This window comes from Oncorhynchus mykiss, chromosome 3 (genome assembly GCF_013265735.2).
Source record: "Oncorhynchus mykiss isolate Arlee chromosome 3, USDA_OmykA_1.1, whole genome shotgun sequence".
Classification (NCBI taxonomy): Eukaryota; Metazoa; Chordata; class Actinopteri; order Salmoniformes; family Salmonidae; genus Oncorhynchus; species Oncorhynchus mykiss.
Genome location: NC_048567.1, coordinates 43566335 through 43580731, shown reverse-complemented (window position 1 = coordinate 43580731; position 14397 = coordinate 43566335). Strand labels below are relative to the sequence as shown.

Here is a 14397-nt window from a genome sequence, read left to right as displayed (position 1 = left end):
TTAGTGCTGTTCTCAACACACCGCGTTTGACTGAATTTTACCGTCTCCTGGAGCTAACGTTAGCAGGCTATCATAAATGACCAAGGGGATTATCCAGGGTGCGCTATGAGATTGGTCTCCTATGCGGTAGCTATGGATGATACTACTTTAACTACAATAACTTGTATTAACACATCCAACCAATGAGAACCGGCGGACTACTGCATCTTGCTCTACACCATTCCAATGTATTCCTCCTCTGCCCTCTCGTCCAGACCTGCGGCTCTAACCGTTTTACAGCTCTGAGCCCCCTGACTTCACCGGGGGCCCTCCGACGTCCATCAGGCTCGTAGCGACCCTCTCCTTGTCCATAGTTAGGGATGTGGTGGTCCCGGAAGCAAGACACACTGCTTCCCTGGATCCCGTGTTTGTGACATAGATCACCAGGTCCCTATTGTGATGCAGAAGCACTTGAGTGCTCACACAGTAGTCATTCATGATGGTACCAACAATATAAATCTTCATAAATTGTAGCAATTAAAAAATTACTTCAAAGGTTTCATAGACAGGCTATACCAACAATAGGTCACGGAATGGAACACTTTAGTTGTCTCCTCTGGCTACACTACTGGCTTAAATCCTATGGGTCCTCTATCAATTTGAAGTTCATTGACAATTTAGACAATTTTTGGGAGAGGCCCCAGTTCTAAAATAATAAAAATGATTATTTATGTATTTTTATCCAGTCGGACAAACAGCCTATCCGACCAATCTGATGGTCCTAAAGCACACCGCTGCCTCATTTTGTATCACATTGCAAAAATGCACATTGCAAAAAATGCAATTTCAGAATGTGGTTGGAGGACATGTCCCCAGTCAAAGTTGCGCCCCTGGATCTGGCCATAAGCCAAAATATAATTGTATCTGTTGCAGGGATTTATATTATTGACAACCTTTTCTTCACTACATTCCAAAATAAAATGATGGACATTTTACGCCTTACATTTTCCCTGACACTCAAAAGTACTCGTTACATTTTGAATGCTTAGCAGGACAGAAATTGTCAAATTCAGGCACTTATCAAGAAAACATCCCTGGTCATCTCTACCAGTTATCCCTAAATATTTCTAAAACTTAAAGCATTGTATTTGGAACAACTAAACGCATTGTATCTGGAACAAAACACTTACTAAACCCTAAACCTCAACTAAATCTTGTAATAAATAATGAGGAAATTGAGCAAGTTGAGATGACTAAACTGCTTGGAGTAACAATAGATAGTAAACTGTCATGGTCAAAACATATTGATGCAGTAGTTGCTAAGACAGAGAGAAGTCTGTCTGTAATAAAGTGATGCTCTGCCCTCTTAACAACACTATCAACAAGGCAGGTCCTACAGGCCCTAGTTTTGTCGCACCTTTTGTCGACTGTTCAGTCGTGTGGCCAGGTGCCACAAAAAAAGGAATATTGCAATTGGCTCAGAACAGGGCAGCACGACTGGCCCTTGGATGTACACAGAGTGCTAATATTAATAATATGCATGTCAATCTATCCTGGCTGAAAGTGGAGGAGAGATCGACTTCATCACTAGTTTTATTTATGAGCAGTATTGACATGTTGAATGCACCGAGCTGTCTATCTAAACTACTGGCACACAGCTCGGACACCGATGCATACCCCACAGGACATGCCACAAGAGGTCTCTTCACAGTCCCCAAGTCCAGAACAGACTATGGGAGGCACACAGTACTACATAGACCCATGACTACATGGAACTCTATTCCACATCAAATAACTTACGCAAGCAGTAAAATTTGATTTTAAAAAATAGAAAAAAAAACACCTTATGGAACAGCGGGGACTGTGAAGCAACACAAACATTGGCACAGACACACACACACACACACACACACACACACACACACACACACACACACACACACACACACACACACACACACACAACAACATATGCACTATACATACACATGGATTTAGTACTGTAGATATGTAGTAGTGGTGGAGTAGGGGCCTGAGGGCAGTGTTGTGAAATCTGTGAATGTATTGTAATGTTTTAAAATTGTATAAACTGAAGACCCTGGGAAGAGTAGCTGCTGCTTTGGCAGCATCTAATGGGGATCCATAATAAATACAAATACTACCTCTCGTCTGGCAGACTCATTAAACATAAATGCATTGTTTCTGAATGATGTCTGAATGTTGGAGTGTGCCAAATAAAAACATGACTAACAATTATGCCATCTGGTTTGGAATTTGAAATGATTTATACTTTTACTAAAGTACATTTTTACAATTACATTTAGTTTTGATACTTTAGTAAATTTAATTAAACCAAATACTCTTAGGCTTTTACTCAAGTAGTATTTTACTGGGTGACTTTCACTTTTACTTGAGTTATTTTCTATTAAGGTATCTTTATTTTTACTCAGGTATGACAATTGGGTACTTTTCCCACCACTGGTTATTGGAGTTGTTACACTTGTAGGATGGACAGATTTACAGTGACTAAATCAAGAGAAAAATAGAGCCCAAAAAAATCGAGAACATTTAATTGTGTCAGCTAGGCTGGATTCTGTGCAGGAATGAAGGCTAATGCACTCACTATCGTGTTGAAATCGTCATGTTTCTTCTCGAATCCACAGGACATAAAATATTTATAGAGGTAAAATGGATATAGATTTTGAGACATGACATGTAGTATTTTCATATGTCAATGTATGCTTTCATATTCATTCAAAATTCCGGTTCTCACATAAATGTCAACCGACATTTATTTTCAAAGCCTTTAACATTTAATTCAGCTCATGTCATGCTAATTTAGCTATTCGCAACCCGCGGAAACAACTTTGAAGATGTCAACCGCGAAAGTTATGATAAACCCGCGTCGCTATGTCAACAGAGCTCGGTGCTCATTATTGGATGTATTACGTTTCGAAATCCAACTTTTTTGATACAATGGTAAAGATACAGTATGTTAGAGAAGGACCCCACTGAACGATTCAGAACATGAAATATCGTATTTGTCTTGGTAAAATGTATTTTATAACATAAGGAAGTGAAATGGCATCACCAAAGTGTGTTTTCACCCAATCTGGGCAGAGGGGATGGACACACTACTGAATGGCTCTGAATTCACTGTCAGCATGCAGTCAAAGCTATAACCACTTTTGGAGCAAACTAGTGCTCTCAAATCATATCCTGATATGACAAAAGATTGATAACTTAGCTAGCTAACTTACATTTTAAGAAAAATAGTTATATTAAGTGGCTATCTAGCTAGCTAGCGATAGCAATGTTTGGTGGTCAGCTAATCACATGAGATAGCAAGCAAGCAATGTAACAAAAATTATAATTCCGCTTCAGAAAAATCCTCCTGGTGCACTGTTCAATTATTTAGCAATTTAAACATTTATTTTTAACGAAAGCTCAGTTTTTGCCACAGCCCTCACTGGCTTTCATGTGATTTAAATGTGAATGATGACAGTTTCTATCTATTGGAGCGCTGCGATTGATTGCCCAACATTCTGGGAATGGCCTTAGCTAACTGACAATTGTATGTAAAAGTGTTCTCTATGTCTATTTGAAGACTTCGTGTCATTTCTTCACAGATGATGGCGCGAAGTCTTTAGGCACCCAATTGACACTGGATGACCTCTTTCAACGAGAGTTCCAGGTGCATGACCCTGATGCTAAGTGGATCAATGGTATGTTTATGCAGTATATTCATAACTCTACATATCTAATGTCGCTCGTATCTGTAATAACATTGTATCTGTCTCAAATGTATTTTGTTTCCATTTGCTATGAATGCTGAGCAGCCATGATTGGGACCTGTTGCTCCTCGAATTGAGTCTCCCCTGTTGACTGAACACATCATATTTCATCAAATCTGCGTGGTATCTGCTGGAGACTTGTGCCTCTCACTAAATCAAGATCCGTAAACATCACCCATCTGCTCTTTAGTTTCACCACAGAGCAAAGCCCAAAAGTAAACATCAAAAAGCTTTCAAAGAGAAATGGCACAGGCATCAAACGCTCTCAAAGAATTGTGTCCTTTGAAGATTTTTGAATGCGTTCTGAGCTGACAAAGTACATTTGTTTCTGCCAATTGTCTCTGGTGGTGTTTGTTCATCCGCACAGCATTCAAAATCGACATTTGAATTTCAATGGAAACAACATACTGTATATCTCTGAGGAACATTGTTCTGCCATTAGGATGAATTGTGCTGGCATATTCCGAAGCCTTTAAAGGTACCAAACTACCGTCACTGCTGCTGTTTGTCTGATATTACATATTCATGCTGTTAAGGAATGTGTTAATGTAAATTTAATTCGGAGAGGCCGGAAGTGGTTCATCTTCTCCACATGGACATTAAATAGTTAACCTACTGCAGCAGATAAGCAAACACATGAAATAAAATAAACTGTATTACACAAATTTGAACATTATACTGAAACAAACTCATTTCAAGCCCTATCGGAGCCTTGAAAGCAAACACAAGCCTTGAAAGAGGATGCATGAGAAGGTAACATTGATACAATCACTGTTTAAATACCACCAGTGGGGTGTAAATTAATCATAGCACCAGCAGAGAACAATGATAGAATACATTACTGTAATCTATAGGAATTCTTGCTCCGTTGGGAACCAGCATTCTTGGTTATAAATCGTTCCCTCCTCATACATTCACTACTCCGGAGCCAGAACAGTACGGGATGTACCATCTGCAACCATTAACAACTCAAGCTCCGGAAGATCAGAGAGGGATTTAATGCGTTAAGTTGAAGCTTGCAAATCACTGCTGCTTTCACTTGTTTGTGTTTACAGTATGTGAAGCGAAGTCTGTATTTTAGCACTGTCAGGCTGTGACTAGTGTCAGAAGCGGTGTTGCAGATATGAAGGGGTCAGACCAATTTATAACACTCTCAAATCACTGTATCCTTTCATCCACATTATCTGAAGGAGAGTCTTTTCAAAATATCATAAATAAAGCATCACAAATAGCACCTTTCATGACAAGGCACTCCTCCCCTTCTTAGTCTCTCTGTCTAAGAGTTTGAGTTTGGCTTGTCTATAGGTGCTGTCAGCTTGTTACTTCACTCAGCATCTCAGTCTTCTGACAGGCTAGGACATGCTGCTGTCTCCTTGCGGTCATGCTCTATTTTCCACTCCTGAAAGATGGGGCCTCACTATTCATCCTTCAATTTCAAAGAGCGCTCCTCACAACTGCCTGAGTGCAAACCCCTGAAGTACTGCTAATTACTTCACTGACATTCTTAAAGGTCCAATGCAGCCGTTTCTATGTCAATATCAAATTATTTCTGAGTAACAATTATACCGTATAAAAAAGTAAAGTCATAGCGTATAAAAAAATAAACACAGCACAGAACAGGTCTTGTCAAACAGCTCTTACACTTAAAGAGCATTAATATTATTCACAATTTCACAGCATTATTCCAACCTCATAGTGTGGAAATGTCCTTTGTGACACAGTATAAAAAATACTTTGTCAAATTGCTTTCACATAAGGACACTATTCATGAAGTTCTGGATGAAACGTCTTTTGTCAACACACTTGGCAGATGGCAAGTGGATGTGACGGTTGCCTTGAAGGTACATCACAGTTTCTGAGCAGAGCACACAAAGCATAAGCGCAAATCCAAATGTGCCTCTGTGCTTTGTCACAGGCCTCCATAACATGTGGATTGTCTGACAAATTTGACAAAACATTTTTTTTTTGCACTGCGTCACAAAGGAAAATACCAACATTTTGGGGGGTGAAAAGTATCAGTGAATCATGTACAGGGGAAGATGGCATTGAACACATTGTATTGAAAGGGCACTCCATAGGGTCTGCATACAATCTGTACAGCACAAATGTTGCACAAATGCAATATATAAATACCAGCCAACCACAGGTTGATTCAAGACTACAAGCTCACGGTGTGCCACAATATTTACAGTTTAGTAGGCTTCAGTTGATTCAGTATGCTACTGCACAATGTCACTTACTGCAAACCAATTATGAATCACAATGACAGTTTTATACATTCTTATCAAGTACCCTTAGAAGGAGTGTCATCTAAAAAATCTAACTTAATAACATTCTGGTCCCCTCTCTTCTCTTGTACCCTCTTTCTCCTATTGATCATAAGTCAACCATCCATCACTCTTTTATGTTTACTTGCCTGTCATTTTACTTTAATGTATTCTGAGTCATCTCTGTTTTATAGCCCACCGGCCCAAGGTTGACGCCTTAGAACTCATTCAATGACATTTACTGTATATGAGATGAGGGCTTTGTAATGATATTGGTCCGTCAAAAGCATTAATGAAATCCTGGACTGCCCAGATTGTAAAACTGGCCAGAGATTAAAGATATTGGCTGAAACTCCCATCACATTTGTTCCTGTTGATGTGAAATAATACTGAGCCAAGTTGTCACTGATACTCTCTAAGTGAGTCGGTAGATTACCGTGCATGTTGAGTGTCTCAATTTCTCATTGCAGTGACAAGTCATATTTGGTGCGTCATACAAGGGATGTCTCACATGGGATGTCATTATACAGGATACCTGAGACAAGTGGCTATGCTTAAAAACACATATTTGGCACGATGCCCATAATTGTATATGAGCACCGGAACTCTTAGCCATTCATTGTGACATCTGTAATTTACTGGCAGTGGGCCAAGTTGAATGAATAATGAGTAACTAGATTGGATGTAGCAAACCATTGTTAAGCACCTCAAGGCAATTCATGAGCAAGGTTCTCCAGTATAAAAACCTAAACAAACCCAGGCATTAACCATAACCCTTGGTCTCAGCCTTGGCTTCACTTTTTACCCTTCACTTATTCACCTTACAACCTTTTACCCAGGGTCCTCTCTCTTTCTCTCTCTTCCCCATTTCTCTCTCTCCCTCTCTCTCTCTGACAGATGAGGAGATAATTTTCAGGAGCTGGGACGGTGATGTGTTCAAAGCCAACACGCATAGCAATGAGACAGACCTCTTACTAAAAAACACCACTTTTGTGAGTACTTACCGTCTCAGTGCATACCAACTGGGGCGGCAGCGTAGGCTAGTGGTTAGAGCGTTGGACTAGTAACCGGAAGGTTGCAAGTTCTAACCCCCGAGCTGACATCTGACATTTAGTTCATGCTAATCCAATAAATCATTATATTTCACGCTTCAGAACAACACATTTGAATGGACTGTAACTGCAGATGAACATTCACAGTATCTCTCATTCTCTTTCCACTCTTTTCTCTTTCTTACCAGGCAACATTTAAGGCCTCCAAGTTTGCAGTTTCTCCAGATCTAAACTTCGTTCTTCTGGGCTATGACGTGAAACAGGTCAGTGATTTTAATGTGCCATTTCTGAAGAGTATCTCAAAATGATACACATCTTCGTAGCCTGGTCCCAGATGTATTTATGCTGTATAGCCAACTCGTTTGGTTATTGTCATGAGAAACATTTGTTGATATTGAAAATGAATAACAACACAATAATCTGAGGTACAGTAAAAAAAACTTTTTGTTTTACAACATTAATGAGAATGACATTGGAGAATGAATGGTGTTGGGCCTGTGTGTCTCTGTGGTCTCCGGGTTTCCTTCTAATGCATCCTTCAGTATTTCTCAGAAAGAGATGTCAGACACAACAGATGCACAGAGAATGAGAACAATAAAGACAGTGAGTGCCTGAAGAGACCTTTCTGTGAGATTGGTACCCTTGGCCATGTCATTTGCGGTGGTGTTTTGAGGCCTTCCTCTTGTTCGTATTCTGTGATGTTCTGGTAAAGAAAGCTAATTCTCTGGACTCGTAACTCTGTGGAAAAGTAACTGCATTAAAAGGCGTAGGGCTTGTCTTCTTCCTCATGTCCTACCTGTGTCTGCTCTTATTAGGTTCATAGTGACGTTGAAATGTTTTGTAAATACTACTAGTTCACTCCCTGCTGACGTATTGTTTGCTTCTGTAGGTCCAAACCGATACTGTAACTCTTTACGTTATTCAGGTCTTTTTGAGTCTATATAGATATGGGAAACACTGTATTTGGATAGTATCCCACTGATGCATCTCTGAATGCTCAAGCACAACCCATCAACTAAAAATAACGCAACCGTACCATAATTATTAATATTTACAACTTTGTTGGCATGCACCAACAAAAACATCAACGTTAGTGGATAGCTTGCTTGGTTCACTGGATGGTTATTTCTGGTACTTGTGGGCCAATGGAATGCCCACTGAAGGTGCCTTTGGTCTCAGTCGAATGTGTTTATTCTTTGTGGTATGACTACATAGTGGAAAAACATGTTTTTGCCCTGTTTCTAACAGTTTGGAAAATAATGAGAGGTTGTGTAGATTTATTGTCGTATTTTTACATCACTCCATTCAAATTCAACCCTTTCATTAACCTCAGGACAAAAGTTGTATCCGCATCAAAGCAATTTGTTGTAAACAATCCAAGACATTTTTTCCATCATCGTACAAAAATAACTGTTGTTCAAAGAGAAAGCAATTATCGTTTAACGTAAGCCGATAGGCTACGGGCTCGATAGATATCAAATCAAAATTGTATTTGTTTGATGTGCAATTGAACTGTGTTACTTGGATGAATAATTAGCAACATGCAATGATAGGGAATACTTTGCAATACTTAGAGAAAGCACATATTTGCAGAAACCGTCAGAAACAATTTCCCATTCTTGTGTTCAGTGATTTTCTCTTTCATAATAGGAAGAGGCTCCAGCAAAGGAAAAGATAGGTGGTATCCGGGGGAAACCTTTCCTACTCAGACGACCGACCGCTTATCCATTAGTTTGGTTGCAAACAACAACAAGGAATTGGCTACGAAACACTAGCAACATGGTTTTTGATCTTCTGAATGCAATCTGTTACTGGCTCAGTAATGACCTAACCCTAACTCAGCATCAAGGGTATTTCGCACAAACATAACCCCTTATGATGAAGCAGGTATTTTAATGGAATAACCAGTCGTACTTTGAGTTCCCGATATTTCACTTGAACTGTGTGTCATAGCCGACTACAGTCATAATGTCTCCAAACCTATCATTGAAAAACATTGGATGCCCAATAAACAGTGACAGCTTCAAAACGAGTGCCATTAACACATTTCATCAACTGAATGCCCTGATGGAATTGAATATCTCGCTTGCAAAAATGAAGACCTTACAGCAAAACCTATTAAAAATATGAACTCTTATTCAGTCAGTATACATAGACACTCTAGCCTATGGCTCTCAAAGTGTGTCCATTAAAACAATACTTGGTTTCTGCGCTCCACACAAATCTTTTCCTGCTGCCTATATAGCTCCTCTCTCGCATTCATTCTTCTGGAGCGCATAAAAGCCATTCCTTTTAGGCACTTCGATGTGTAGCCAATTTTAATCTTGTTTAATAGCAGACCTGGGAACATGAGAGTGGCTCACAACAGCAGTCATCTTGATTCAGATACCGGTTTGTATAATGCAGTCTGCACCAATCACCAGAAGATGGTTAGTAGGGTAGCTAAGAGCCTATTCAAAATGCAGAGGAGGACGAAGATCTGATGAGGGTACAGTGCATTCGGAAAGTATTCAGACTCCTGGACATATTCCACATTTTGTTACTTTATTATAAAATTGATTAAAATTGTTTTTTTCTTAATCAATCTACACACAATACCCCATAATGACAAAGCAAAAACTGGTTTTTAGAAATCTTTGAATATATATATATATATAAACGGAAATATCACACATACATAATTATTCACTTTTACTCAGTACTTTGTTGAAGCACCTTTTGCAGAGATTATAGCCTTGAGTCTCCTTGGGTATGACGCTACTAGCATGGCATACCCGTGGCATACCCATGGCATACAGTTTCTCCCCTTCTTCTATGCAGATCCTCTCAAGTTCTGTCAGGTTGGATGGGGAGCGTCGCCGCACAGCTATTATCAGGTCTCTCCAGAGATGTTAGATCGGATTCAAGTCTGGGCTTTGGCTGGGCTACTCAAGGACATTCGGTGACTTGTCCTGAAGCCACTCCTACGTTACCTTGGCTGTGTGCTTAGGGTTGTTGTCTTGTTGGAAGGTGAACCTTTGCCTCAGTCTGAGGTCCTGAGCACTCTGGAGCAGGTTTTCATCAAGGATCTCTCTGTACTTTGCTCCGTTCATCTTTCCCTCGATCCTGACTAGTCCCCCAGTCCTTGCCGCTGAAAAATATCCCCACAGCATGATGCTTTACTGTAAGAATGGTGCCAGGTTTCCTCTAGATGCTTGGCATTCAGGCCAAAGAGTTCTTGGTCTTGGTTTCATCAGAGCGGCCTGTCATGTGCCTTTTACTGAGGAGTGCTTCCATCTGGCCACTCTACCATAAAGCCCGGATTGGTGGAGTGCTGCAGAGATGGTTGTCCTTCTGAAAGTTTATCCCATCTCCACAGAGGAACTCTGGACCTCAGTGAGGGTGACCATCAGGTTCTTGGTCACCTCTCCCCCAAATGATCAGTTTGTCTGGGCGGTCAGCTCTAGGCAGAGTGTTGGTGGTTCCATACTTCTTCCATTTATGAATTATGGAGGCCACTGTGTTCTTGGGGACCTTCAATGCTGCAGACATTTTTTGGTACCTTTCCACAGATCTTTGCCTCAAACCAATCCTGTCTCGGAGCTCTACGGACAATTCCTTCCATGCCATGGTGTAACGATCGTTGTTGGAAGGATTGGACCAAGGTGCAGCATGGAAGGCGTTCCGTTCATCATATTTATTAATGTGAACCAGCAACAAAACAAATAAAGAGTAACAAAACGAATGTGCAGCTTTGTAGTGCAAAAGGCTACAATACAAAAACAAGATCCCACACGCAACAGATGGCAAAGGCTGCCTAAATATGATCCCCAATCAGAGACAACGATAGACAGCTGCCTCTGATTGGGAACCGTACCAGGCCAACCAAGAAATAGAAAAACTAGAGTACCCACCCTAGTCACACCCCAACCTAACCAAAATAGAGAATAAAAAGGCTCTCTAAGGTCAGGGCGTGACACATCAATCAATCAAATTTATTTTATATAGCCCTTCGTACATCAGCTGATATCTCAAAGTGCTGTACAGAAACCCAGCCTAAAACCCCAAACAGCAAGCAATGCAGGTGAAGAAGCACGGTGGCTAGGAAAAACTCCCTAGAAAGGAGTTTGATGACACATGATTTGGTTTTTGCTCTGACATGCCTGTAAATAAGGTATTTCTGTTTTTTATATTTAATACATTTGCAAACATTTAAAAAAATCAGTTTTCACTTTGTCATTAGGGGTTATTGTGTGTAGATTGATGAGGAAATAAATTATTTAATCAATTTTAGAATAAGGCTGTAACGTCACAAAATGTGGAAAAAGTCAAGCGGTTTGAATACTTTCCGAATGCACTGTATATGCCATGCGATAGCCTATGCTTACTTTTATGGATACATGGAACTGAGAAAGAGGTGCCACATTGATGTAAATGTGAGTTATGCTAGACCTAACATGTGTTTTTACTAGCCTGAGAGGTTAGCCATTCAATGTGTTGCCATATGACTTGACAGCATTCAATTATTGACATTTTTTACTAGATGGAACTCTCCCTCAATCATTAAAAATAGCCTTTTTTTTATTAGTCACCAGTACTGTTAACAGTGGTTTAATCAACATTGGTGTTGCAAGCATGGACATTTACATGCCTCCTGCCTTATCAGTGCCATAATGAGACGATTGACATGCACTGTTGTGTACGTTCCATTTAGACACGTTTGTAACAGCCATACAGCTATAAAGGCCCACTCCTTCATTGGAAAACAACAAAACGGCATCCCTGCCATTTGGTTTAATATAAAGCTCAGGGAAGGGAATCAATGGGTGTCTAATGATTTTAAATGATCAAAAACGGCTGCAAAAATTAGAGTGGGCCTTTAAGATGGGTTTTCGGACTGCTGCTACACAGTCAGGTGTAGTGATTAACCCATAGGGACGGACGCACACAGAGCAGAGTCTAGCGAAAGCTCAAGGTGTCTGTGTTTTCCTGCCTTCCCGGTGGTGGCGGAGGCTTATGCCAAAAAGGCAATATCCCAAAATAAACAAAAGGCTTTCTGTCTTAGGCAAGCCACGCGCTCCTGTTTTGCACCGCCGTTTAACATTGTATTTGCACAGAGGGCTGGAAGTTGTATTTTGAGGGAAAGTGTGAGGAGATAATCCCAAAATATAGTTTTTTGTGGACGCTCAGGTGTTGACAGTTAAGATCACATTATTGGTCCATCTCAAATGTGACTTCTGCTTTTAACCTCTCTGGCACCAGTGGGATGGTAGCGATTATCTCAGGAGATCACCCAGCTAACAAAAGTATTACTAGCATTTTCTAACCAAGCATTTGCGTCACAAAAGTCAGAAATCACAATAAAATAAATCGCTTACCTTTGAAAATATTCCTCTGGTGGCAATGCCAATTGCCCTATCTCCACAGTGAATGTTAGTTTGTTTGATAAAATCAATTTTTAAAGCCTAACACGAAACATTTGAAAACCGCTTGCGTCGTGATTTCCGTCTCATTCAACTTTGGACGAAACATTTGTGGTAAATACACACACTAAACACACGTTTATCCAGTCATGGTTGGTTTCGTTGCAATCCTCTGTTTGTTAGTAACACAATCACACCTGATGGCTCTTTTTTTCCGGGATGTATTGACCAAAACAAACCGATTTGAAGACACCAATCAATGACCTCATTGCGCACCAATGGTAGGAGCGGTCTATCGTTGATTGACTGTATTTTGGCCCAATTCCCACTGATCATCTTGAAATCAAGCTTGGAAGATAGCCAATGAGCTGAGGTAAATGGCAATATGTCATGGTTATAAGTTCGAAGACCCGCCTTTGTCGTAAACTCTGGCGTAAAAGAGGTTCATTCGCCATTGAAAATCCTACTTCACGGAGCCACGAGTGTTACGCATAGCAGTACATTGTGAAGAGCATTTTCAGCTATTTTATATATTTAAATGATGGCGAATAAATCAGGAAAAGCTCAAACAAAGTCTAGACATACAGATGTAACCCAAATTATAGAAGAAATTGATAGGATACAACAATGTTCTCCACAAGACCACAAAATGGTACAAGACATTTTTACATCATTTCATTTACATTGCTGTGGTGAATGCCTTCATCCTCCAGAAGGAAATGGCTGTGGACAGCCCCCCCATCTCACAGCTAGCCTTCAGGGAGCTGCTCATCCAGGAGCTTGCAAGCTACAGCAAGTCCACTGCAGCACCTTCTGTCCCCTCTACCTCTGACCCTTCTGCTCCAACCAGTGGTGTTCACCTGTCCAGATTCATCTCTGCAGGCATGAATGTGCCTCAGGGTAAAAAGGGAGACGTCATTGTGCCCTTTGTCACAGGAAATGCCCCATCACCTGCACCACCTGTTCAGTAAGCCCCTTCTTTACAGCAGAAAGAGACTGCTATGGGCCATGGCACCAGCAGCACAATATTGTGTAGAGGACTGAGGGTCTTCACAATATTGTAAATAGAAAATGTGTAAATAGTTATTTTTTACATATCTTTTTTTGGTGTGTGTTAGAATAGCATTTATGTATTTTGTATATAGTTATTTCCTTCAAAATGTATCACTGTACCAATTCGGCCACTTGTGTTCAATTTGAGTAAATTTGTATGGGACACCTGGGTGACTTCCAGCTCAATGTCATGTAGCTCGCTCATTTTGGAAGTTATCTGTCTAAAACTTTGCTCGGCTATTGTTGCCATCTTATGTTCTCCATTCAAATCCTCCTCAGCATCCTATCTGTATGTTTGGCTGTTCTTGGTCATTTGAAAGATGATGCAGCAAAATTAAAAACAGAAAACTTATGTTTATTTCCTTGTATTTTCTTCTACCAGATCTATTGTGTTTTATTCTCCTACATTCAAAATTCAGAGTGTTTCCTTTCAAATGATACCAAGAATATGCATATCCTTGCTTCTGGGCCTGAGCTACAGGCAGTTAGATTAGGGTATGTCTTTAGGCGGAAATTGAGAAGAAGGGGGCTACTCCGAAGACGTTTTAAACCAACCTCTCCGAAAAACATCTGTTTTTTTGGAGAGGTGCGGAAAGCTGCCACACTCGGCGCCCGGGGAGTTGTTGTTGTGGGGATTAAGTGCCTTGCTCTAGGGCATAACAGCAGGCAATGGCATCTAGGATTTGATACCAGCAGCCTCCACAGCTCACTTTCCTGTCAGACCCGGGATTTTAACTGACAACCCTCCGGTTGCCGGCTTGTCTTTCTAACCATTAGGCTGTTTTTTCTCCTTAAGGTGACACCCTGGGGAAAGAGTGGTTGTATGGTTGACGTATGTTCTACCTCACTC

The 14397-nt window shown here is 40.5% G+C and overlaps 1 protein-coding gene across 1 annotated transcript in view; it reads left to right on the top strand.

The window, feature by feature from the left end:
- LOC110519993 (inactive dipeptidyl peptidase 10-like) overlaps positions 1–14397 on the top strand; it is a 104840-nt gene that overhangs the window by 45439 nt on the left and 45004 nt on the right. Inside the window, exons 3-5 of the mRNA XM_021596933.2 lie at positions 3609–3704; positions 6938–7032; positions 7281–7355. Of these exons, the coding sequence (XP_021452608.2) occupies positions 3609–3704; positions 6938–7032; positions 7281–7355 (266 nt within the window). The remainder of the gene's footprint in view (positions 1–3608; positions 3705–6937; positions 7033–7280; positions 7356–14397) is intronic.